Source organism: Buteo buteo, chromosome 5 (assembly GCF_964188355.1).
Source record: "Buteo buteo chromosome 5, bButBut1.hap1.1, whole genome shotgun sequence".
NCBI lineage: Eukaryota > Metazoa > Chordata > Aves > Accipitriformes > Accipitridae > Buteo > Buteo buteo.
The window spans coordinates 8,337,547-8,363,685 of record NC_134175.1 but is presented as its reverse complement, the minus strand read 5'-3'; the positions used below and the strand labels follow the sequence as shown (position 1 = coordinate 8,363,685).

The 26,139-nt window shown below is 48.8% G+C and overlaps 2 protein-coding genes across 11 annotated transcripts in view; one reads left to right on the top strand and one right to left on the bottom strand.

Moving 5' to 3' along the window:
- FBXO42 (F-box protein 42) overlaps positions 1-8,781 on the bottom strand; it is a 50,096-nt gene extending 41,315 nt beyond the window's left edge. The window contains exon 1 of one of the 5 annotated variants that reach the window (XM_075027584.1): positions 8,649-8,781. Coding sequence is in view for 1 of the 5 variants with exons in the window: in XM_075027583.1 (XP_074883684.1) it covers positions 8,084-8,099 (16 nt within the window). In the remaining 4 variants the exon portion in view is untranslated. Of the gene's footprint in view, positions 1-717; positions 1,139-2,661; positions 3,189-3,836; positions 3,848-8,083; positions 8,135-8,648 lie in introns of those variants that run through there. The other 4 variants (XM_075027583.1, XM_075027588.1, XM_075027586.1 and 1 more) reach the window with 4 other exon arrangements.
- Positions 8,782-9,075: 294 nt separating this feature from the next.
- SZRD1 (SUZ RNA binding domain containing 1) lies at positions 9,076-25,544 on the top strand. 6 transcript variants are annotated; one of them, XM_075027582.1, is made up of 6 exons: positions 9,076-9,439; positions 9,565-9,691; positions 10,468-10,554; positions 21,411-21,460; positions 22,446-22,697; positions 23,309-25,544. In XM_075027582.1, the coding sequence occupies exons 3-6, from the start codon at positions 10,510-10,512 to the stop codon at positions 23,409-23,411; spliced, it is 450 nt and encodes a 149-aa protein (XP_074883683.1). In that variant the 5' UTR covers positions 9,076-9,439; positions 9,565-9,691; positions 10,468-10,509; the 3' UTR covers positions 23,412-25,544. The 6 variants fall into 6 exon arrangements, with proteins under 6 accessions (XP_074883683.1, XP_074883682.1, XP_074883681.1 ...); XM_075027581.1 differs by having other exon boundaries at positions 9,081-9,439; positions 22,443-22,697; XM_075027580.1 differs by lacking the exons at positions 9,076-9,439; positions 9,565-9,691; positions 10,468-10,554 and adding an exon at positions 11,179-11,306.
- Positions 25,545-26,139: the final 595 nt, after the last annotated feature.

The following is a 26,139-nucleotide window of genomic DNA, read 5'->3' as shown; positions in this document are numbered from 1 at the left end:
CCTGTAAAAGTGACACAGCACTCCTTACTTTCCTCTACAGACATTTCTGAAACTTACCAAAGCCGCTAAAATTGGTTAATCTCTATAAAGGTTTCAGGCAAACAAAGGCAAATTTACAGCTGAACCACAAGGAAAACACATGCTACTGATCTAAAAACCAGTCCCGTTTTGATGGTACAGAAAATAAGTCTGAAAACACAATGCGGAAACATAATTTCTGTATTTATACTTCCATACAGGCCAATGTCCATTTCTATGCCCAAACAGCCCAGAAAACCTGCTCAGGCAAAATAATTATACGTAAAGCATGGAAATATCTTAGAGAAGGGTTTGCTAACAAAACTAGGAGGTACCCAAACATATTGGGTGACTTAATTCCTGATTTTTTGACAGGCTGCATCAGATGCTTATTCAGTGCAGTTGCATTTTTATTTTTTTTAAATAAAACCTTTTCTTTGCACAGTATAACCCGACGAATCCAAACAGCTGCTTACAGCACAATTCCCACTAAACTGCTGCCCACAAGGAGGAAACCGCAGTCCCCGAGGTGCCCACGTGTCAAGCAAACACTGCCACAGGAAAGCAGCCTGCAGCAAGTGTCAGAATCCGACCCGACGCACGACTTCCTTGGCCGGGAAAGCCCTGGATCACATCCACCTCCTCCAGCTCAGGCAGCAAAACAGGCAGCTCGGGAAGCAGCAAAATGTCATTTCCTACCAATGCATCACTTGTGGGTGAGCCTCTGCCGCCTGCAGCAACTGGACTGGGGGGTGGTCGGACCTTTTTCCTCCCTGGTAGTTCCTCTGGTCTCCAGGATTTTGAGCTTTCTTGCCTTCAGCGGGGTCCTTCCTCTCCCTTTCCTGTCCTGTGAAACTTGCAGGAACTTAGGATCTTTGAGACCTTTATCCTTTTGATGAATCAGGCAGAAAGGGGCAACAGGATCAGGAATTAGTGTGAGAGAGAAAGCAAACTCCATAAGCCTTGCTTCCAAAAAACCAATCCTGGCAAAAGCCCATGGAGAGACAGACACACTGCTCCACACGACTGCCTTCAGAAACTACTAGCACTTCAAGAGACTTAAATAATCAGTGTTAATACCCATGCTGCAATGCTGTCCATGTAAATCAGGCAATCTCTTGTTGCTTTAAGCAGTACGACAACCAGTCAGTAGTTAGGTTTCCAACACTGCTGCAAAATTCAGGCTTAATGTTTTGCTGCAGGAACAAAGAATGAAATTTTAGCGCTCAGGAAAATTAAGTTAAGCAAACGCTAGGTCAAGGTCAGGGTTTACCAGCGAGGCAACTTGTCAGGCAAGCGCTCCCTTTCAAGCCTCTGGTTCCCCCCCACAGCATGGTCTTTGGCTTAGCACATGCATGTGGAGGAGGAGGAGTATGGAAGAATTTCATTTTTGCAATAAACAAAAGTTATTCTGCAGCCTAAATTCACAAACCACAACATTCCTCTGTCAACTAAGAAATGCAAGTCACAAGCAGCCCTGAGACATTTCATCTGAAGTGAAGATGAGCTCAAGGATACTGACTTCCAGGCCAAAAAAGAAGGATGCACTGGAAAAAGCCATGTATTAGCGTAGGCTTGGTAGCCAAGGTTTAATCTAAATCGATATCCACAGCTTTCAGACAGACTGCTGACTTCGCAGCAGGTCGCTGATGCAATGTTTTTATCTTTGTTAGCAAGCAGGGTACCAAGATATCTAATACCATCTTGACATGGACATTATCAGTGTTTGAGCACTGCAAATGATGCTGTCCTCCCGATCTTAACTCCTAGCAGATGAGCTGCTCAGCTGTAACATGTATTGCGTGTCTAACAATAAAAGTGTGTTTTTGCAATGTCCACTCACCTAATCACATCAAATAAATTTGTACACCACCTTCAAACTAGTTTGTGTAATTCCCGGTGCAAAGCCTTTGATGAAAGCTGCCAACTACAGAGTTAACCATCTAGCAAATATTGCCCAGGAGCAGGGCTGGATCACACCAAAGAGAATTTAAAGGCAGATCTGTTTGCTAAACAGCAATAGCAACAATATAGAAAATATTTTCTCTCTCTCAATGGTGGCAAAAAAGGAGTTTACATCAATAGAGATACACCCAGCCAGAAAACCCTCTGGCCACATTAGCACGTACCTGCCCAACACAACCTTAAACGCCTTCACACATTACAAAAGTGCAGCATCTGTGGGTGTCCCAGCGCCTGGCTCGTAAGCGCCACAGTGGTAATTAACCCCATTTTATAGGTAAAGGAACAAAAGCACCGAGAAGCCGAGGTCAAGCAAGCCCTCGACAGCACTGGGATTACAATACTGGAGGTTTCTGGCTCCCTGACCTGCACTGAAGAAATTAGGCCACTGCCTCTCCAGAGTTAAGATGAATATGCAGATAGCACCAAAAGCTCTGTTTTAATTTTGACAGGTGAGCTGGAAACAAAGACACATTAATCAAAACACAAAAGGGTGATGGAGAAGAGCAAGACTTATGAAAAGCAAGCACGGAGCTTAAGCACTTGCCTCGACACCCATGAAGAGGGCTTGAGCATATAAATTCAGAACGCAGCTGAATTTATCACTGGGGTTTTTTAGCAGAAGATATTAACTAGGGAGGGCAAACACCCGTCAATCTCTGCAAATATAAGACCACATACCCCTCCGTCACGCTGTGCAATGAGGACGGTGAGAAGAACGGTGCCTAAGGGTCCACAAGCACAAGACGCATGTGTCGAAGGGCATCGCCACAGCCCGGAAAAGAGGCAAACGTCAGCTTCAAGGTGGGGCTGACTTTGAGGCAGCGTGTCTTCTCGTTGCTCAAAATTCCGCGGAGCCGTTGTTAGCTCGGTGACTGGCAGTCTAGACAGCGTCTCTTTTATTCACTGTCAATATGTTGCTGGCAGTGAGCACTGGGAGAGCTGTTCTCCTGGCGCTAAAGCTTCTGCTAAACACATTTCTCCCATTAACCAGCATCTTGGTGGGGGAAAATCCCAACCAGCTCCCAGAAAACAGCAATGTCATTTAAAGTGAGCAACAGAGGATTCATTTAAATTTACAGGAGGTAAAGCAGATGGGAAGGATAAATACTTTCCTCTTCAGCGATACGAGCGTGCAAAACAGCCCATAGGGTGGTGGCGATTGCAACCCTATTATTATAAACCAGGAAGGACTGCTCTGCATCCCCTTCAACACCAAGGCTTTAAAGGACAAAGAAATAGGGCTAAAGCCACAGGGAAGACCCACACACCTCAGTGTGAGGGGTTGCAAACAGGAGCAACAACACCACTGAGCAGACCTCATAAGCAACTGAGCCACCTACAGGAAAATACAACCCAGCAGTTCAATTTAAAATAGATTTCACAAGAGCTAGAGTTTGACCCACCCAGCAGGCTTCATGAGGATTTGCTGCTGTTTCCACACATTTTGAGAATTTGCCTTCCTTTATTAGAATTTTTTTTTCAGCTAATGAAGAAGGCAATGCAGAATGAGAAGCAAAAGCACTGCAAGTTAGGGATGCATCACTACTGAGAAAAGCAAGGGCTATCTATTCTATATGCCATATCTCAAGTCTAGTTGTTTAGTGAGGCTTAAAAATACTAGGTATTAGATACTAAGAGAAGACAAAAGAATGGAAGTCAAATCCACATTATGCTAATAAGCAAATAAAAATTCAGCGAAATTGGGCTAATTTCAAATTCATCCCTACCTCTTAATCAAAAACTCAGCTTGCCCCAGCAGCCCAAGATCTCCCTTTGTTAACATCCCAAACAAGAGCACTCCCACCACCCCAATAGGCACCCCTTTAACTGGTAAGCACAGCCTGGCATCGTACCGGGCACAAGAGGGGGGCAAACCACCTATTATCACGTATTACGAAACCCTGGGATTCCACAGCACCCAAGAATCAGGTTGAGAGGGCTAAAGCATCCCACGTGTCCCCTCCCGAGCCGCAACGTGCATCGGTGTCAGCAGAATGGGTTGCCACGGCTCTGAAACCTGAAGGTCCAGGAGGTTTTCAGGAGTCCCCAGCAGCAGTCACGACGAGGAAAGAAAACAGCCAGCCTAAAAACAAATGCAGGAAGAGCTTGCATTCAACAGGACAGATTAAAGGTGGCTGCTTGACGGAGGAATTGAACAAAATAATTGCAGAATGGATGCAACAACAATGGTACAGAAGTAGCTGCTATTTGGTTTTCTCATTTAAGGTGTTTTGGGCAGGTGCCTTCACATGCTGGCAAAAGGATCCGATGTGCATCTGATACCAGTGACAAGAAAAAACATAGATTCACTGAAAATGTTTGCCTTTTGCAGAATTATGCTTTTTTTAATAGCCTTGATACCCTGCATGTGCTCAGCCCCATCCCCTGGAAGCTCACCACAAGGATAACTGTACCTAAGGGGTTCGTGATCCTTTGTTAAAGTGCAGCTAAATCACTCATATCATTGCAGGCTCTCCAGCATGATAAAAAGCTGGCCATAACGATTAATACGTATCACAGATTCCCCCATGTAAAAAGTTTTGGGATGGACAGTTTTTTCCCATAGTCACTGTGACTTAACAGCAGGATTTTTACATTTATGAGCTGCTTTTTATCCAGAAAACCCAAAATCGCTCAGCAAACCAGAGATGATCTTTTGCCCACTGAAATGTGTCACTTGCCATTACTAACTGTATGGTCTGTCTGCAAGAGCAATAATTTCTGCAGCTTCACAGGGAGCTTTGCTTAGGCAGAACATATATCACAAAATATGGACTTTGCTAAGGTTATCGTGTATTTTTGGTAATGATTTGCAGCATTCAGCAACAGCCCCTTGCTTTTACATCTCTGGTACGAGGCAGCCTGGCAGCAGAACACCTCCTAACATCGTCCCTTCACAACCAACTCAAATAAAAGCATCTTTTCACCAAACACAACTTGCCGTGGAGACCTGGGGTACCCTCAAACACATCTCAGAGCGCTGACAGGGCCGTCACCACTGATCTGAGGTTTGACAAGACCAGTGGTGGAAGGGAACATTACCACAACACATCAATATTAACCTAGCAAGAAGCCCCAAATAAATTAAAGTAGCTTTACCAACTTACCTTAAGGCTTCAAAAGCCCGCATTATTACAAAATTTGCACAAGCACAGAACAAAATAAGCCAAACATGAATCTGAAACATATGAAGAGATACAGTATGTCTGAATTACTTAATACAGTTCAGGCAACTGTGATTTGCAAGGGGGAAATGAACATTTTAAGTCATAGATGTTTCACTAGGTGTTCAGCTAGCAAAGCTAATATTTTAAAAATTGCCATAGAAATGGGGAAGCAAATACAGTCCACAGCACGGTCCGATGCAAATTAACTGAAGCTCTAGGAGAACATTTGCAGTTCTTGAAATAGCAAGCTCCTGAAGGCAAGATCCACGTTTTCTGCATCTTGCTCAACACAAGCCACAGTTCTCGATGCGGATGTGTCACCCTACTCTCCTTTAATCTCAGACACAAGCGAGTTCAAAAGGGATTTTGACCTGAATTTCTAAACTACATCAAAAAGCTGCATTAGCTGTTAATGGCAGCACAGCCCAGATACCTTGGTGCATCTCTTGGGAATGTCACCAACTGCAGACAGTCCCACTCAGGTCAGAAAACACACTCCGAAAGGAGCTCTTACCTGGAGAAATACCCATAGAGCACATTATCAAGGCCACCAGAGTCCTCTTTTCACAGGCTTTTATCTAGATTTGTACTGAATCTGAGCGTAGCTCTGGCTCTAACACCTTTTATAAGCCCTTGCAGACATCCCCACGCGATGCTGCAGTTCAAAAGCCAAGGGCTTCAAGCTTATTTACGTTCAACCTTAAGAAAATTTGTTAGGACAAAGCCTGAATCAATGTTTTACAACAAAGCCTGCCATGACTAAATACACAGGGAAAAATAACTTCCCTCAGAGGCGCAGCTCTGTTTACACAGAAAGTGGGAAGCCTTTTCTAGCAGCACTCGCTCACATCCTGTGGAAGTGGCTGGAATTGGCAGTGGGTGAAGCAGGCTGTGCTGAAACCCAACGCCTCTTCGAAGCCCTGAAAACAGACCTTTACAAATCAGCTGTGTACTGGTAATGTGTGGAGAACAGACTATCCCCATCCTCCCACTCCAAAGCTACAGCTGGTGTCACTCCTTCTGTTAAACATGAAGATTATATATATTAAATTTCCTGAGATTAAGGGCAGGACAGTCAAGCACATCCTCGCTATCTTTAGGAACAAACACCTCACTCCAGAAGGTGCCTGACGAAGCGGCTTCAAGCAGCGGCTTGAAATCCCCAAGTCAAAGGTAACGCACGTTCAACAGTGGCAATAAACCATCCCGATTTTTATATCAATATATTATATATATTTTTATATATATTTTGATATCAACCACAGGCAGGACAATAACATTTTTTCTGCAGGCAAGATTTCTTCTAGGGTTTCTCCTATAGCCAAACACAGAGAAAATTTGAGTCCAGAGACTCAAGGCTGTAGTAAACTCAAATTAAAATTTAAAATTACACATACTGCCTTTAAAAGTCCATAAGAGTAAACCAGTGCAGCTTTGTAAACTAGTGCAATACTAAAACCGTACAGTGTCTTTCAAACCCAAGTGCTTCGCTTGCCACCGTGGAAAAAATGTTGCTTGGGCGGAGTCACCCGTCAGTTAAAATACCAGGTAACACAGCAGGAAAAACACGCGCAAACATCTTCGCTATGCGAAAACAACCACTGGATGGGATTCTGCTTCTGCTAGAAGCATGCAGATACAAAAGCCCTGGTGAACAGGATTGAACCTGATGCAGTAAGAACTGTAATTTCTCCCTCTGCAAGAGAGGCATCATCCTGCCTTGGAAATAACCCATGATCCCACCCAGGATCTTGCTTTCTCCTCTCCCGATTCTGACACCAGGGAAAGACCAACCCAAGGCAAACCTGAAGGACACAACCTGAGGGAAAGCCACCGGTATTCGGCCCTTCTCCAGCATGAGCGTAAGGAAAAGGAAGGAGAGATGGTGGAGGGAACACACAGGGCTACGGAAATGAGGAAGTAACAGCAAGTCTCTTAACTCTTCAGTTAACGTCCAGCTCAGATATTTGGCTCTTCAGAAGTGCCAAGCCCAGGCTGCGACCACTGCGTTGCGATATAAAGCAATTTGTTAGGACACTGCAGTATCATCAGTGATTTGGGGCTTCATGGGGCCACCTGCAAGGCAGCGGATCGATTCAGGCTTTGGGCTCCTTTGCTTTTGAAGGGCAGGGTGGGTAAAGACATCATTACATGCAGGTTACAAATTTAGGTCAGCAGCATCTCAAATGTAATTTATTTTAATTCATATGCCCTTTAGTAAAGGGGAAGACTTCCAGCTGCTGACCTACAGAATGATCCAGTCTCACCAGCAGTGATAATTAAAGCCATTTTAATACAAATGACATCCCCAGCGATCAACCAGGTTATCTTACAAACAGAACACAGTCCCCACGTAACGAACTGATTCACCGTACTGCAGACAGGCATTTCAGTTTGCACGACTTCTCTTTTGTTCTTCCTCTGAGCATTAATTAGAGTTCAGGTTATTAAGAGCGAGATACCAAGGCTCTGCTCCTGCTCTTGTGGCTCCTAAGAAAGGCCTTGCCCAGTTTGAAAACCCAAACAGGCTTGAAGTGAGACACTTCATCCCGGAAAGGTTTGGGCAGCATCTTGCAGGCAGCATGAGATAATCCTCCCGAGTGAGACCCGCGCATCGAGATGAGCCCCTGCAGTGTCTGCTCAGCCCAGCCCCGTTGTGACAAAAAAAAAATTAAATAAATAAAGCCATTCTCAAATCACCGATGAGATTATCAGTGAAGACAATGGGGACTAAGACCCCAAATCCTGTTGAGCTGATAAATACCAAGCTTGCCACCCCTACTGATTTAACACAACACTTTTGGGACCAAACCAAACATATATATATACACACACACATAAGGTGAGCAGCACACGAGGCACGAACGCAGATGCAAGTCAAGAACTGGATTCACATGGAGTTATTTGAAGAATAACCGGAGACTGAGCCTCACCTTTGTTTTTACACATACGAGACGTGAGCCTTCAGGGCAGCCACAGCACCCCGCAGCTTCCACACGGTCGGCAGCACCCGTCCCCCCCCACCCTGCCAGCCTGCACCCTGGCACTGCCCAATGCCAACACTGATTTTTTGGGGGAAACCTGGGGTTTTTTTGGAGGGGGGGAGGGAGGGCAGGTTTTGCCCACCCCCAGCGCTGAAGAAGACCCCAGGGCTGCCTTCACTTTGCCCTCCCCTCCCCGGGGCTGCCGCTGCCCTCCGTGGGCAGGGAAGGGGCCTCCCTCCCTCACGGGGACGAGCAGCCCTCGCGGGGGGGGGGGGGGGCTACAATACCCCGGTGGGATCTGTCCTCAATAGGGACTCCCCAAAAAGAGGTAAGGGAGGAAAAGAGGGGCTCAACCGCACCCTCAAGCCCCCAAATGGGTGACCCCCTCCAGGCGAGGCCTGTCCCGCCCTGAGGGGCCTGGCCCGCCGCCGCCCCGCTCCCCAGGGAAAGGACGCTGCCCACCGCCGCTCTCATCCCTCCCCGCCCCGGGGAACCGCACCGCGGGGCCCCTCACCTGCCGCCGGCCACCGCCTGCCGCGGCTGGGCCGGGCCCTCAGGGCTGCAGGCGCTGGGGTCGCCGCGTCGCCCAGGTGACGGCTCGAACCGGCGCCGCCATCTTCCCTCCTCCCCTCCGCCACCGCCGCCGCCGCTCCGGCCGCGGCGGAGAACACACTACGCAGGCGCCGGCCGGCCCCGCATCACATGACCGAGGAGGGGGTGGAGAGACGAGAGTCACGTGGCAACGCGCGCCATGATGGGAAGGTCAATTCTCCCCCCCACTCCACCGCTTCCATAGCACGGAGGCCTTTTTCTGGCGGGGGGGGAGGCTGCCATGTTTGGAAGGTCTCGCCAGAGGCACGCGCGCCGTCCCGCCGCCATGTTGGAAGAGGCGGGCGGGCGAGGCCGCCATGTTGGGGAGGTCGGCTCTGAGAAGAAGGTGGCAGGGCGGCTCCCTCTCTTCCCCGGCCTCCTCGCAGGCCTCGTCCGCCGCCCTTTTCCTCATGTCTCGCCCCTTCCCGGGCTTCCCTCCTCAGCCACTCCCCGGGGAGGCACAGCTGGGGCCCAGACACCCTCCTTGCCCACAGGGCCAGGGCCCCTCTGGCCACCTGCCACAGCCCCGCCATGTCCCTGCCTCTCCCCCATGGCCTGGCTACCTCCTGATGGCAGGAGGCGAGGTGAGAATGGCGCGTCAGGGAGAGGAGGTGGGACCTGTTGCCATGCCTGAAGGACAGCGGGTGCCCGTTTCGCCACGGAGGTGAGGAAAGGAGGGAGCCCTCGGTGCTGCTGGAGCCCTTCCCCGTGGGGGTACGTACGTCTGGGCACGTCGGGTCTGCGTTTTGACATGCAGTTGTGCTGCCAAGTTGCGGATGACGTTATTCCTCTGGGGAAGGGGCAGAGGAAGACCCTGCCGTCCTCTCTGTCTTCCACAGACCTGCATCTACGACAGAGGTTGCTGCTCAGCATCCTGGCCACGTGCCCTGCCGAATTGGCTGCCCCAGATGCCTTGCAGAGGCCTGGGATTACCTGAAAGGAGATGTGGAATTTGTCCACAAGGATGTAAGTAACCCAGCGTTCACCCAGGTGTGCGTATATGACCATTAAGATCACATTCCCCTAAAGATCCGCAATGCTCCTACATCTTTTTTGTGGGACGCTTGGTCTCGAACAGGGGTGCCGTGAACGGTAAATTGGATTTCTTATGGCATGGGCAAAACCGGCAGGATGGAGGGAAACGTCCAAGAATAACGCCGCTGTGATGCTGAATAGGCTACAGATTGAGCCAACAATGCTGGGCACTGGCTGCTTGAAAACACAGTTCCTGTTTCCTTCTGGAAAAATCCCAGAGGATGGGTAGGAACAGCCCAAGGCTGCTGCACCCTTTCCTCCCACCCGCACCGCTCCCGTGAGCCCTGCACCTCTCCCAGGGAGGGGAGACGCTGTCTCCCACTCCTCTGGGATGCCAAAAAAAATTGAAATCCCGGGATATAAATCCCACCCTGAGTGCCGTATGCCCCGCAAAATCCTGCTAGCGGCTCTGCTTTTGATAAACAGCCCCCTAAAACTCAGCTGCAAGGGTGCCTGGCAGTTCCCTGCCCAGATTTTGAGCTTGGCAGAGGAGAGGGAGACATGGGGGGGCTGCAGAGGGGGCCAGGGCAAACCACAGTGTTTGTTTCAGATTTTTTTTACCTAGAGGTTTATTTTATTTTTTTTTGTTAAGAAGCCAGTCGCCATCTGCCGGTAAGCTGCAGCTCTCAGGTGGGGTGTTTGGGGGAAAGTTTAAGGATTTAAGGACAGTTTCTGTAACTCCCTGTCTGAACGTTTGATTTTTTTAGGATGCTGGAAGGGGCATTTAATTTTGCAGCGAGGAAAACTAAATGCAACCCTCACCCCAGATACCTTTGTATCGCTCAAAGCTCAAGGTAATACATTGGTGTGGTGAATATCCCGGCTACAAACGAGGTAAACGTAATAAATTGGTTTTATTTTTGAGAAATCTAGCTGTTTTTTTAAAGGTTGGAGCTGAAGTGGGCTCTCCTGCCCCTCAGGAGATTTAAGAGCAGCTGAGAGCTTAGATGAAAAGTGATACAAATTGGGGTGATGGAAGGACACACGGACATTTCGATGCCTGCAGGAGGGATGCTGCGGCGAGCGGTTGGGTTAACGGACAAGATTTGCTAAAATCGGGGTGGCTGCTTTGGTCAATAGCCCCTAAATTATGGAAAAATGCCCCAAAACCTCCAAGCTCTTTGAGCGTGGAACCATCCGCGCTGCTGATGCCTGTCATGCGCTGCTTTGGCCTGGCGTGTGCTGTTGAGAAAAGCACTGGCTCCGTGGGGTGTGAGTGTGCGAGTGTCACACGCGTGTATACCCCCACCCCGCCTCTTTGGCCAGTCCTCCCGCCCGCCAGGGGGCGCGGGCGCTCTACGCCCCCGCCCCACGCCGCGTGCCCGCCCTGCCGCACGTGGCCGCCCTCAGCGACCCACCGCGCATGCGTGCCCTTCCCCTGCGGTGCGCAGGCGCGGCGGGCGCAGGCCGGTAGGCGGTGGCGGCGCAGGCGCGCGGCGGGCGGCGCGCGCATGCGCGGGGCGCGGGCTGGCGGCGGCGGCGGAGGGGAATTAAAATGGAAGATGAGGAGGTCGCCGAGAGCTGGGAGGAGGCGGCCGACAGCGGGGTGAGGGTGGCTGCTTGTAGGCGGTGCGGGCGGGCCGGGGGTGGTGAGGGGGAGAGGGGAGAAGCGGTCCGGTGGCGCTTGAGGAGGCGGTGGGGTGCGGCCGGCGGGGCGGCGGGCCCGGAGCGCCTGCTAGGCCTCTTAAAGGGACCGCGGCCTCCCTCGGCGCGGGGGGCTGTAGATCGGCCTCAGACCCTCCCGTTCGCCTCTACTTTATCCCCCGGTGCTGGGGTTGCCGAGGGGAGCCGCTCTCTGCCTGTCGTCCCGTTCCGGTTTTCTCCTCGGTCTCCAAACCAACTACTGTGTCCCCCCGGGCCTTGTGGGTCTGCGGGCAGGGTGGCAGCGGCTGGTCGGTGCGGGTCACAGCCGAGCTCGGAACAAAGCTGCTGTGGCCGGCGAGCATGTGGTAGGTGCTGGGAGTATGGCGGGTAGCTTGCTCCCTCTGCTGAGGGGTTCTGACAAAACGTGCCTTCCTGGCGTCATGTTAGCCTTTGCAGGGCGTCTGGGGAGAGGTGGGTGGGCCGCATCTCGCGGGGTGTAGTGGGGGAGCCGGGGGTGCACGTGAAAAGCCCTTTCTCCCCCTTGTTCGAGCTGAACATGCTGCTTCATTAGGGCAAAACGTGGGGAGTCTTAATGTGGCCTAGTGCAGCTTCCAGTGTTGTAGCTGAAGTTCTCGCCTGGTTTTAATAGCTGGCTCAATAGCTGAAGTTTTCATCACGTCTCTCATGCTGAGAGATTCCAAAGCACTTATGTGTGTTGCGCTTGCAAAATAAAATCATTATTTTAGCAGGAGTGTGGGCGGGTGGATCTGCGGGGTATTCACAACAGCGTGACAAGAGAAGGGAAACCATGTCTGCCAGGCAAACTCCTGTTCCAATAAGTTCAGTGGGCTCGTTAACGATCAGAGGGCAGAAGGACGTTGTAACAATGACTCGATGAGAAGACTGAATTTGATTCTGGTCAGGAGATTGGGTTACGGCTGGCCAGGAAGAGGGTAGCAAAATAGAGCCTGTAACTCAATGCCCTCGCCAAGCAGCATGAGAGATGCCAGTGGCAGGCTGGCAGCGTAAGCAAAGCACTCGCCCTCTCTTCTTGCCAATGCCGTGAGACTGCAGTCATAGGAAGCTTCGCGCCGGGCGGCAGAGTTAATTCCAGCGCTTGTTAAATCATTCCATGAAGGGACATAGCCTGTGTCTTGGGAGCTGATGATAGCTGTGGCCTTGAGTAATGGTCTAAAATTGTAAGGCTGCTCAAATCCCAGCCATTGGTTGTCTTTCCTCTTTGTCCTTTCAGCTTGTACCTTTTAGGTGTTCCTTTAAAGCCCTTGGAAGGAAAAACCTCTGTTTCCTGTTCTTTCTCACATCCTTTTCTAGTCCAAACTGCTGAGAATTTGTTTTCATAAACTCTGTGGTGCTTGTGTCACTGAGCAGAGAGTTTTCTTGAGGAGCCACCACCACACTTGCAGCTGCTTTTGCAGTTGTTGGGGCTTTGGATGCCTGCAAAGGCAGTTGGACCAACAAGAAAAGCGAGCTGTCTGTGGCAGGAGTTCTTCTTACGTAAGAGAAGAGACAGGAGCTGCCTTCTGGCATCCTCGTTTAGAAAGGTCATTTTCAAACCCTGAACGGCAGGAAGGAGACCCTCTGCTGCTGCTGGTGGCCGCAGGAAGTGAAAAGCTAAGCGGGATGGAGCGGAGGAGAGCCCAGCCTTTTTTTGTGGACCAGATGGGTGCAGGTGCCATCAGGGACTGCAGGCTTTCTGTGCTGCTACAGAAATCAAAGCTACCAGAGGTAGGCAGGTTGAGAAAAGAGGAAGAGAGGGCAGGAAGAGGCTCTGTTGTAGAGCAGGCAGCGTGACTGACTTGCTCATTGGCAGTTGAAAGAGGGAGCGGGTGCTTCTGCTGTTCTCTGTGCCTCAAACCCTGCTGCAGTCATTGGGCAGGGGAGCCCGGGAACTCCCCAAATGAGGTGGGCCTTCTGTTGAAGGTGCGAGAGGAAAAATCGTGTGCAGGAAAAGTGTATGAGCTGGCCTGGTAGTGTCATCACAGGTTTTGGTTTTGTTTTGTGTTGGTTTTTTTTTTTGTCTTAAGGAATTTCCTTTATCATCTTCTTCCACCTTTATCTTTTTTGGTGTGGGTCTGTGGTGGCACGAGATGGATCCCAACGTAAAGGCACAAGATGTGACAGTCAGGGTCAGTACTCAGGAGGAATATGCAGTAAAACATAAGAGACACCAAGGACCAGCTTTAAACATGTACTCTTCTCCTAAAACTTCATGCAGTTGACAGCCTGAGTTGTTTTTTTTCTGGGTTGGGTTTGTTTTTTGTTGTTGTTGTGGGGGGTTTTTTTGCTTGCTTGTTTGTTTGGGGTTTTTTTGGTTTGGTTTTTTTTTTTTTTTTGACCTTTCAGCACATCTTTGAGGGAACAGTAGAGGTGTAGCAGAAGATCCATGGTGGGCTTCTGGGATATGTTGCCTGCTTCTCTGTGTGTAATTTTTTTAATATTCCACCAAGAAAGTACATCAAATTTTCAGTGCTGATCCTTTTTTGTGTGTGTAGTTTTTGGTTTTAGGCTGCAAACTTCTCCTCGAGGTCTTAAAGAAGGTGGTTCTCAGCAAGAGGCAGTTCCGGGCTGACCAGAGATGCGGTGGCCTCCTAGTTATAATGTTGCTTCATTTATCTCTTGCAGATCTGCCTTCCAAAATAGGCAGCAGTACAAACTCACTCAGTTCGGGGAAAACCCCCAAAAACCTGACACAGACCTTCCGCTTTGGTTTGGTCAGTCAAGTAGCTGTAAAACAGATCCTCAAGCATTTTTTTGGGGGGGGGAAGGGGGTCTTTAATGTGGCTTCTGTTTGTCTTTTAGTTTTCTGTGTCATCAGAATTACCCAGTGCTTACCAGAAAAAGGAGCAGCTTCGTGGGTATGTGCCACCCCCCGAGTGACCATATGCCAAGCAGATGCCCTCTGCTCCAGCAGCTTCACCTAACCCAGGAGTCCTCCAGGCACAGCGGTGTTAATGCTGATGCAGCAGAACTCTGTGGGGCCTCTAGATCTGTATTATCCAACGGCTATCTTCGAAACGTCTGTGAAATGAGGGGGTTTTGCTTGTGTGTGAGTTACAGATGGAAAACCAGTGTGTGAATAATGAATGAGTTGTCAAAGTTACGAGTAAGGATTGAAACGCCGGGCTTCAAAGACCCAGTCTGGGTTGTAAACACTAGTATGACTTAATGCATGGCTCGTTTTTCTTTTGTGTGGCCTAGCTGGCTTTAGGGAAGAGGGAAATCATGAATGAGAGGTCTATTTGTGACATCCAAGTCTATTTACCTGGTTAAACTAATAATTAAACATCAGGTGGGAAGCTGGGCTCCAAAACTGGAGTGGAAGCCCTGTGTCCACAGTCACAGGTAATCCACAGCCCTGAATTGGCACTTTTCAGCTGGATTGATTGCTTATTCCTTCGCTAACTATAATTTGAGTGTATCAGCGACTTCTTAATTAGTAACTTATTTCAAGTCAGAATCCATGCAGATAAAACGTTAGTCTGGCAACCCAAAATAGTTTTTAAAAGAAAAAAAAAAAGTAATCTCCTTGTGTGTCTTTTTTTTCCACTCCAGTTTGCTGATGGACAGTTTGCAGGGCAGTTAGCTCCCACCTGCTGCCTACAACCTCCCAGCTGGCGCTTAAAACTTACCCTGCCACAGTCCAGAGTCTAGGTCCCTTGGTTAGACTGCGCCTTGCTTCACCGATCACTGCCAGAAAGGGAAACCCCCTTGATCATCTGAATACTAGCCGCTTGGGGAGAATGTGAGCAGCCAAATGTGTGTGACTGAACTTTGTCCCTTGTGTGTGGGGACGGGGATTGTCACCTGCTCGTGTCATGGCGCTTGGTGAGGACAGTTTACCTGAGGTTTGCAAAAAAACTTGTTTCTATCGTCTCTAAATTGGTCAATGTGCGAGTGGCAGAGAGGACTGCCCACCTTGGATTTCACCCTCCAGCAAAGGCAGCGCATTCACTGGTTATAAAGGTTTTGGCTAGTATTGCTTTGAGTTGCTAAATATGATCGAAGTACAGAGAAGTCAAAAGGGAAATATTTCGGAGTGTAACACTGTGACCTCTGGTCTGCTAACTGCTTGTGCGATCAGAGGAAAAATTAATGGGGTTTTGATGTGCAGGAACTGTACCCTGGAGGAAACCTGTGAGGATAACTGCTGATTTTTGATGTTGGGGCTGTGAGGATGGGTTTTGACTTCACGGACCAAAATGATTTTTGTAAAACTTTTGCTGAATATTTGCTTTAGGTGTTTGTAATTGGTCAAAAAAAAAAATCTTGAAACTGGGAAATGAAAGTTTCTGTTCCTGTTGCTCAGCGTTACTTAGGCAGAGGCAGTTTGTTTGATGAGCAAAGTGATGCTTGTAGGTTGGGAATGAACAGGTACCTTAATACTGTGAAGTGAGTATTGGTTTTGGGATACAGCAGCAACCTCTGCGTTGCCCTGCCCGGGTCACTTGGTAGCGGTCTCTGTTTCGTACCTGCTCTCGCAGACCTTGATGAGCATCTGGATATGCTGACTGACCCCGCACAGGGATGTGGGTGCAGAAGGCAAAGGCAACCCTCTGGATTAAGTGATGTTCTGGTGCCTTTGCAAAATAGCATGCAGAGGGCTTTTGCTAGGTTTTAGCCTCTTGTTTTTTTTCTAGATTGATCAAGGGGTGTAAATATATTCCTGATCCTGACCTCCAAAGAGGTCTGTGTGACCTGCCTGCCACAGGAGGTGCGACGGGTGGGGAGGGAGAAGGAGCTGCAGCCCTCCCAAATGCTCCCCCCCCCCCCCCAATTTGTCTGTGCTAGGAATACCATGTGGCGTCTGCCAGGCTTGTTCCCAAAAATACTCTCGTGTCTTGTTTCTCAGTATCCTAGTTGCCAAGAAGCGTTATCTACCTATGGAAGATGTAAACGCCAGTGCAACTTAAAAGCATCTGTGGCTTTCTTGGGTACAGTCCACTGCCAGGAATTAACGTAAGCGGAGTTACTTGGAGAATTAATTAATGGAGCAGTCTGATTCCCAATAGCCTCAGGAATTGGAATGTTCCAGTAATTAATAGAAGATTAATTTATCTTCAGAGGAAAGAAATAGGTAGCTAATGAGGAGTCGGCTTGGAGATACATTAGGATTATCTACTTCTGCTCTTACTTGACGGTGTTTTTTGTGAAGCAGTGAGTCAGATATCTGCAGCTGTAAGTTGTTGGGTACCCATGAACAGCTTTGGTAACCTCAGATGTTAAAACCTATTTTTTTTTCCTAAAGAAGAGAACATTAACCAGGCCTTGAAGTTTGTCTCCTGTCCTTTAGAAAATGCCAGAGTATCTGACGGTGCTTTTAATAAGCAGACGAGGCTTTGTTTTTAGCATTGGTGTGGGAGGATGCAACTCTAGCCTGAATTCCCTCTGTCTGGGTTTGATCTTAAACATTATTTGACTGAGCAAGGGTAGAAGGTTGTGTTCAGGAGCAATCTCCAGTAAATACATCAAAGAATGTGGTTAATGGTTTTCTAGAGCTGCATATTTGAAATGTTATCCAATTTCTAGGATAGCACAGCTTCCTTTATTGGGGACTGTCCTGTGCTCTGGCAGGAGGGCTCGTAGGTATCTCCTCTCGATTTCTGCAAAGTAACCTAATTTTGAAAGTAGAGGGGGAAATATCCTCCTAGTGTAAGGGATTTGTGGGAAGCCCATGTCTCTGCGTTCCTTCAAACATTCAGTTGTGGTTACTCACTAAACTTGAAATAAAAAATAGCCAGCAGTTATCTTGTTATTCCTTTCCCCAGTATCAGCAGAGCTTGGAGCTGCTGTTATTTAGTCTATTTAGAGAGTATTTGCTGGCGACGATGGGAAGGATAATTCCTTATACGTGTCCGACGCGTTACAGTTATTCCAGCAAAGCTCTTTAGACAACAGCTCAGGCTGACTCGGGCCTCGCTCTGTGCTTTGCAATATGCTGGAGAACTGGCTTTGCTTGGGAATCTGCCTAGACCCCATGTGAAACTGTGATCCATAGGAGCTGACCTCTGTAGGGGTGTTTCTTCCTGAAGGGCATGTTTCCAGGGTGTCCTGGGGGGAGCATCTATCTCCAACTCAGCAGTAACACTGCAAAATTACCAGCTATATTGGTGGGATTCTTATTTAGGATGACAGACCATAGGAGTGTCGGATCTAAGCAGTAGGTTTGTGTCTTAAGTGTCTGTGTCTAATTGCTTTCCAAGAGGTATTTTATTGATTCTTTTATGCATTCCTATTTTTCTCAGGGTTAAAGGGTAGGAAGGATGGCTGTGATGGGGCTGGAGTTCAGTTTCCATTACGTTCTCATCTACAAATGCGGCTTAAATGTCAAAGAACAGTGTTGTCTTCATGCTGTTTGTTTGGGTCCTTTTTAGTATCTAGACATAATAGCACTAAAAATAGCTAGTTGAGATTCTTTACTAATCTTTGGGGAGGGTTTTTTGATCGGGGGTATAAATGAGGCTTAGTTCTTGATTATATAAATAAGTTTGTTTGGGAAATGAAAGCTAGGAGGGCCTCCTAAGAAGATTCATAACTGGTTTTTATATGGTGCGACCTGCCCAGCTACTGGGTATATGCAGCGCGATGTCCTCGAATGCCAAGTCTAACTGCCTCTCCTGTGAGCTCGTGCCTTTGGGTTGTTGTAGTTCTTCTGGCACTTGCCCTGTAAGTCAGGTCCTAATTTTATCTTGTTACCCACACAGCTCGGTGACCGTGTGACATAGCAGTGGAAAGGGAGCGACATCAGCAGACGAACAGATTGGTGGAAGGCAGTGGCGTTTTTTTTTTTTTAATTAAGAATAAGCCATGTCAAGGTTTTCCTGCTTCTCAAGCTCGTAAATTCATGCAGCGTGATCCCCATCACGAGCTGCTAGCTGTGTGAGGCTGCTAATGTCTTGGGTTGTTTCTGCAGGGCGATTAAGGGCTGCCCATTTGAATTGGCAATGCTCTTCATGCTTGAACACCTTCATACCTACAATTCCAAACACAGTAGTATTAAACACTGAGAGTTTGCAGTGCTGTGGCTTTTGCTGAGAAAAGATGGGGTCAGTCCCTGCATTTAAAAGGAAACACAACAACTTCTAACACAACAAGAGGTGTGTGTGAGGTGGGGAGCTACTTTTTTACACTAGCTATCCACTTTGAACACAAAGGAGGACTTTTTCTACCCAAGAGTTCAGTGGATATCTGCAGGCAGCTGGAATCCCCTCAGCAGCGCTGGGAATTATGAGGATTGTGTAAGACGAACAGTTGTTTGGATGGAGTGAGAGTGATACGTGTATACGTGGTGGGGATGATTGTTTTATATTATTCTGCCAGGATTTCTACGTGTGGAGGAAGCCTCTTGTTTTGGAGAGTACATAGTGGTTCTAACAGCTGCTGATGTTGTAACTTAGAGGATATTTTAGCTGCCCATTACTTTGCTCCTTGGTGAGGAGCACCCCAGACACAGAGCAACTGTCGAGCCTGTGTGTGGTGGCTTATGAACCAGGACTGTGTATGTTCGCTTAGTGACTACTGGCAATTCCGGAGGGATGAGAGGCAAAAATACCAAATTTTTTGCAACAAGTGGTGTGTACAGGAGTAGGAAGGAGTGAAACTGAGACTGTAAAGGGCTCATTTGGTGAGGGGTGTCTTGATGGCAGGGTTTGAAGGATTCCTTGGAATAAGTTTGCATGTGTTGACCAAATTGAAGAACTAGGTTTTTTTCTGGTAGGGGAAGCTGCAGGTTCTGGCGTTAGAGGATGAAGTCGGAGGAAGTCCGGCGCGTGTGAGGGCGTGAAGAGCTGTCCAGCCATCCTCAGAGTCAGTGTGACAGTCACATTAATCAGAGTGTTTTTCAGATGCTGAGGTTGAACTGACGCTTTTCAATTACAGGATCTTGTAGTCATGTATGGACCATGACTTTAGCCCCAGGACTCACCTGCAAAGCCACTAGGAATGTAGAAACGTGGCTTTTGTCAAAGCCATCTCTCCTCTGCCAGGAAGGAGAGAGGTGAGAGCAGAGTGGAGCCTTCCTTGTGGCTACTGTGTGGCTTGTCATACTTTTGTGCCCCACAGTCCTCGCCGTGGGCTGTTGAGCCTGTCTGCCCTAGCTGGGTGGTTCAGTGCTGTGGTTCTGACTCACAGCTGGCTTCGTAGTCGCTGCACGGTGCTGAAATGAGTTGAGATGCTCTTGAGCACGCTTTCCGCGCCCTCTGCCCCGTCTTCCTGTCGTCCCTCTCCCCCACGCGCTGAAGTATTTAATGAGGGATATTTAAGGAAGCTTGCTTCCAGAGGCCCTGGGGAGGAGCGGTTAACTATTCGAGTTTGAAAAAGTGTTCTAAGGACTCTTCTGTAGCCGGCTATCACCTCTTCTGGCATAGTGTGGGCAGATGAGCTAACCCCTTCCCCTTAATCTGACTTTCATTGTTTGCTGCCAGCCGCTCTACAGCATCTCCATCCTTGCCAGGATATCCGTTTCCCTGCTGCCTGTTCCCAGCTGGCTGTTCCTGTCTTTGTGGGCCATAGGCAGCTGATGCACATTTTTCTCTGTCCTCCTGAGCAGCATTGGGATGGGATTTTCCTCCCAGTCCTCTGGAAGAGGAAGGAAACTGCAGGTGTGTTTGCCCTCGATGGGAGACTCTAGCTGTGACCTGGCCTCCAGCTAAATGCCATGTGAAGCCCTTGGCTGGTTTTGTTCTTACAAATCACCTATTGCCTCCCAGTACAGAGTTTGGTACAAAATTCAACCTCCCACCCACCTTTTGTCTTCCCCAAATGGTTTATAACTATTCCCTTCTAGATGGAGGATACCGTGGGCTGTTGGCCTGTGTAGCTGCGTGACCAAGAGCAAACACCATGGTTTAGCATCTTGTAGAGACTTGCGCTCATTCCCTGCTTACTGGGGCATCGGGGAATTGCTGTGCAAACCAGTTTCTTTACCGGCTTGCGCCTGCTGCGGTTTTTGATGGCAGGGTAGGCTTCACTGGCAGCAAGCTTTCAGTGTAGTTAGGCAAATTGGCCTGAAAAGTAGAGCAGCTGTGTTCTGCCAGAAGCTTGGAATTTCCTTCAGTATTGCCAGTTATCGGCTGGCAAAACTAGGACACTCTCAGGTAGTTTTTTTTCCCCCTTCATTGATGATTAAATAAAATACATTGCTGTTTCAGAGGCTCTTTTAATAGCGTCGGCAGTTGTGAGAATCTAAAGATATCAGCAAGGCTGTGGAAGGTTACCTAAAGAGAGATTGGGACTGAAAGCTGGCTTTATTTTTCTATTCAGCAAGGTTTCTCTGCATAATTGCTCCGACTGCAAAATGTAAACACCTTTGCGAAGGTAGGTGCGAGCCTTGGACAGAAGTTGACATGTTTAAAGCCACGCTCTGTTGGCATTCGGGGGTGATTAATACGTCTTTCCGCCGATTGATGACTCGGCAGCTATGTTGCAAAAGGAAGGAGAAGCACAATAAGATTCTGCTTTGCTCCGACGAGTCGTTGGGTGCATGTCGGGCAGGGCAGGGCACTTTTTTGTGAAGGAGGGTTATTGCAGCAAGCAGCAGGAATGCGGACCTGCCGGCTAGTCCTCCGAATGGCTGCAGGCTCTGGGGCTGAGCTGCCCTGCTGAAATCAAGCATGTAGACTGATGTGGATCACACCATCCGGCTGCTGCTGCTGCTTCTCTGCCCGAGAGGTTTGGCACCGGTTCCTGCTCGGATCTGGGCATACCTTGCTGTGTATTCCCATGGCTCTTTACCCTTAATAGAACTTTCTTGCCAGCTGAAGTCCTTAAAATGAAAGATGAGCGCCTCACAGCTGCCCTCTCACTGGGATACACAAAATCCACAGCCTGCCGTAGGTGTATTAATGGCTACAGTAGAATATACGCAGTGGCTTTGCTCTTCTCTGCCTCTTGATTTGCAAGTCATCCTCAGATGGAGATGCGCGCTCTTTCTGCCCCCTTTATAGTGTTGCTGTACGGAAGAGTGCAATTAAATGTGTGTGCAGACAGGCTTGAACTCCAATCTCCAAGGGAGCCTTCAGGTTTTTATTTTTATCTCCTTCCTTTCTAGGAAATAGACAGACGGTTGGAAAAGAAGCTGAAGATCACACAGAAGGAAAGGTAACAATGCTGTGCGGTTTAGTAAAAAACCTTTTTTCTGAAGTGCTGTTGGACATCTGAAGGCCTGGGGAGTGGCAACAGTGGGGAAACAGCTTCAAACTGAGCAGAGTGCGCTGGGTTTGAGTTCAGAAATAGGGAATCTGTAATCGTGCCACTAGATGGCCCTTTCAATCCATAGCAGGGTAGTGGAAAGCTTCTTGAGAGTGATTTTATTTCAGAGCCGGGTCTTCCAGACTGGCTGTAGCTACAGCTATGGGGAAGCCATTTAAGAAAAAGACACTCAAAGGAAGAAATGGGTGAGTCAGGTAATCCTAACTCATGGCCCTAGATTGGCTTGCTGTGTCTTGCATCAGTAAGATTTTCTTTTCCTGCTTACTTTGGGTTGGGGCAGGGGCGTGTGTGTTATTCTCTTCTAGCAGAAATATTTCTAATCACTTCTGACAAGTCTTTTGTTGTTGGTTTTTTTTTCCCCCTTTGATTCTTAGTAGGCCACTTAGAGTCATGGTATTACTTCTCTGGGACTTCCTCACAGAGAAGGGACCATAAAAAAAATGCAAATGGTGAGCCGTGGGCCAAGGCTGGCTCTGAGAAGTGAAATGGCAGGGTTGGAGCAGAAGGCCAGGTATCCTGGCAAGAGGAGCCCTAAAAGTCCTTGCAGGGAATGGAATAAAGGTGCTTATACCGATATCTTCAAATAGAAATGCTAAAACTTTTGCACAGTGTCTGCTTCGCATTCCTTTGGTCAAGTTTAAAGGTGTCAAACGCAGCAGGGACTGGTTTTCTGTCCCTGACTGAGCTAACCGCCTGCAAACCCGCCTGCCGCTCTAGTTTAGAGTTACAAATATAACAAGGTCTTTAATTATTACAGGCTGCCTTCTTAATCACGGGAATGACGTCTGACAGGGAGGAGTTCACATGCAGAGCAAAAAACATGCTCACCATAGAAAACAAAATACCAACCAAATGTTTTTCTTTTAAACAGTAGAAAGTCAAAATCTCCTCCTAAAGTGCCGATCGTGATTCAGGACGACAGCCTTCCTGCAGGTCCTCCCCCGCAGATCCGCATCTTGAAGAGGCCGACAACCAACGGTGTGCTTAGCAATCCCAACTCCGCCAGCAGGCCGGCCTTCCCCGTGAAATCCTTGGCGCAGAGGGAGGCAGAATACGCGGAAGCCAGGAAACGAATATTGGGCAGCGCAAGCCCCGAAGAAGAGCAGGAGAAACCCATTCTAGATAGGTGAGAGCAGCCTTTCATGCCGCGGCAGCTTTGCCTGCTCTCCTCGCAAACGCCTTCCTGTCAGAAGGAGGGGGACGAGATCCTTGAAGAGTAAAGTGAGGCCGGCAAGGAGAAAGGAGTGCTTTGTTAACAAGCAGGGCATCATAAATCTCAAATATATGGGTGTTACGGGAAGCACTTACAGGAAGTGCCTGATAAGTCCATAAAGGTTATCTTAGACCCTTGGAAGAGTGTGCTGGGGGTTTAGAGGGGAATGCGGGCAACTGGAGTTATCCTGGTGGGGCGTATCCTCGTCTTCCCTGAAGTTTTTGACTTAAGGGAGCTGCCATGTGCGGGTGGGAGAGTCGAGCTTAAGCACTCTTAAATGAATGCAGGTTTTTTGAAAGCACCGTGCTCGCCCTTTTATTTGCAGTGTGGGTCTCAGAGACTCTTTGGAAAGAAATGAAGTGCTAGTTCGATTTCAGTTGCGTTCCCCGTCCCAGGGAGCAACGTGTGATGATTGTCCCGTGGCAGTGATTTCCCACCAAGGCAGGTGCAGGAGTATTTGTTGAAGGCATACAGTGTTAATGCAGCTGTGTTGCCTCCACCTCTGATCGCCTTTCTCCTTGCAGGCCACCGAGGATCTCCCAGCCGGAAGACACCAGACAGCCCAATAATGTGATTAGGCAACCCCTGGGTCCCGATGGCTCACAAGGCTTCAAACAACGCAGATAAATGCGGGCGAGAGATGCTGCTGCGAAAGGCAGGGTCCGCCGCCACGGGTCGCACTGCCGTGACGGACAAACGGACTTGAGCAAAGGGAACTACCTGGTTTATTTGCACTGTGATCCCCTTTGCTCTGCCCACTGTGACCTTCAACCCCACGCACTGTGACCTCCCCTCTCCACCCACTGTGACCGGCAAACCGAGAAGGGCTGTCCCCAAGTCACTGTAAAAGGAAAGGGGACAACGAGGCGGGGCGGGGGGGTTATAAAGGACTCGGATGGGTGCAGGGAGTCGTGTGTGTGCCACTTGGGTTGAAGCTAGCGCCAGCAATAACGTTTGTTGTACTCGTAACCTGGCATTTAAGGAAAAAAAAAAAATGGGAAGCCTCCCCAGATGCGCATGTTGTCCTCATCACTTTAAGAGCAAGTTCTGTTTCAAAGGATCTCTTTTATTTTATTTTTTCTTGTTTGTTTTCTGTATATCAGATCAACAGAGTGCATGGGAAGGGTTTTAACTGTTTGTTTTAATTGAAAGAGGTAGTTAAGTGTTCAAAAAGGAGTTTCAATGAATTTCTGCAACTTTCATGGCTCGGGTTTGGCAAGCTCTTGCTTCTTGTTCTCTTTCTACCGCTGCCAAGCACGTGGAAGTGGACTCCCAGATACCTGGCCTTTCCGATCGCCGTGGGAGCCGTTGGAGTCCGACGACCTAGTTTACGTCTTGCACCTGTTAAAGCTTGCCTAGTATTTTCTGCTGGCTTTGAGGAAAAGCTTAAAATACTTTTTTTTTTTTCTTTCTGTACTTGGGGAGAAGGGAATGTAGACCGATCCCGTGAAAATGCCCGCTGCCCGGCCGCTGTTTGTGGCAGAAAGACGCAGGCAGTGAAGAATTAGGGCTCTGTTGCGAGGAGCAGAATAGCCGGCGCCGCTCCGGTCTGTGAAATAAATAGGCAGCAAGGAGCCCCGCTCTGTACGGCCCACACTTGTCGAGCGGCTGGTGTAACGATGGGGAGCGCAGGATGTCCCGCGGGTCCGAACCCAAGTGGCTTGACGATGGAGTGAAGGCTGTGATCGCTCTCTTGGTCATGGTACGAGCTGCGTTTACATCCCAAAATCGCAGACGTTGGGAACAAAACCAGTGTTGGATAAAGTCTGGATGATTCCCCTGTCTTCCTGGCGGCAGCCAGCTCCCCGCGAGGCTTCAGGGAAGGGATTTTCCTCCTCTGGCTCCTGGGAAGAGGACAGGGAGGCTGGTGGCCTGCAAGAACGTGGATGTTCCCCCTCCAGACGAAGCTGACTTACCTTAATATCGCTTAATACTGAGGGATTAGATGAACACTAAATGCTCTTCTTGGAGGGGACGGTACCTAGAAAACCATTTCTGGTTCTCAGCGGATTATTCTGTACGGCTGCGCCCTTCCTGCCTCTTCGTGCTCAGTAGGTTCAAGGGTAAATGAGTGAATCTTGACGTCTTCTACCTGATGGGAAGCGACCATACAAAAAAACATGTATGGAAATACAGCTTAAAAAAAAGAAACAAAAAACAAATGGTAAAATAAAACTACCTGTGTATAAAAAGAATCTGCTAGAGCGTTAATTAGCTGATTAAAGCACCGAAGACGGTGGTGAAGTGGGGACGGGCAAATGTCCCCTGGGCATCCCCAACCACTGGCACTTTTTTTTTGGGGGTGTGTGTGTCTTATTTACCCCCCCAGCCCAGGCTGGTGGTCAGGATGAGTCCCTGGGGGGGCGCGGGAGAAGAGAAGGACGTCAGCAATAACCGTAGTCACCGCGCCTTTCCTTAATTATTACTAAAAATAGCTTTTAATGGCCAAAAAACCTGCCCAAATCCATCCAGTTCCTGGTGTAGCTGGCCAGCGTTAAAAGTTGCTGTCTCCGGCGCCGAAATCTCCAACTCCGGCGCTGAAATCTCCGTCTCTGACACCGAAATCTCCTGGCTCCTCCATCCCGGTGACCAGGATACGTCCCGCCCGCGGGCAGGGCTCGGCGGCGTTCCTGCGGGAAGCCCCTTCGTCCCGGGAAGGTGGAGTATAAACACGGTACCGCGTGTTTTCACCCCAAAATGTGCGCCGAAAAGAAAACGTTTTATAAATTGTATTTTAAATAAATGTCTTTAAACTTTTAACGACTTACTTTTTTTCTCCTTTATCCCCGTCTCTCGCAGGGGCTGCTGCAAGAGGGACGTTTCGGTGGCAGCTTAAGCTCCCAGCGCGAGTAGATCCTTAAAAATTCATCAGGAAGGTAAAATCTGGGAGTGTTCGGCCATAATTGTGCCGGTATTTACCCCAAAAAGGGAAATTTTGTCCCATTTTTAGGCTTGCTGGGAAGATGTGGTCCGAGGAGGGTGGGAGGTGGCAGTGCTTGGAGGGAAGATGTGGTTTCCAAACCTGGGCCTGAGCTGTGACTGTGCTGCCTCTCGCCATGGAGGATAGAAGCAGCAATTTTTATTTTATTTATTTTATTTAGTTTTTTGCAATGTGCTGGCCTCCCTGCTTGGGTGTTGTGCTCGATAACTGTCAGAGGAGGCGGGCAGAGGTTGTTGGGGTGCCTCTGGCTGAGGCGAGGAGGGGTCAGAGTGCCCCGACAGCTCCTGCAAGCCCTGACTGCCCTTTAATTCTTAGTTTTTAATATTTTTTTTTTTAAGGCGAAATCAGGAAAAAAATGTCCCTTTTAGTGAATTGGAGTTGCTAGGTGGGGAGGAAAGGTGCTGCAGAAACAGG

Bases quoted from the DNA above. Each gene is read 5' to 3' on its own strand.
- SZRD1 (XM_075027577.1), top strand. From the start codon at position 12,986: ATGGAGCGGAGGAGAGCCCAGCCTTTTTTTGTGGACCAGATGGGTGCA. The intron at 13,091-21,410 runs GTAGGCAGGTTG...CTTCCTTTCTAG, and splicing joins AGAAATCAAAGCTACCAGAG to GAAATAGACAGACGGTTGGA. The intron at 21,461-22,442 runs GTAACAATGCTG...TCTTTTAAACAG, and splicing joins AAGATCACACAGAAGGAAAG to TAGAAAGTCAAAATCTCCTC.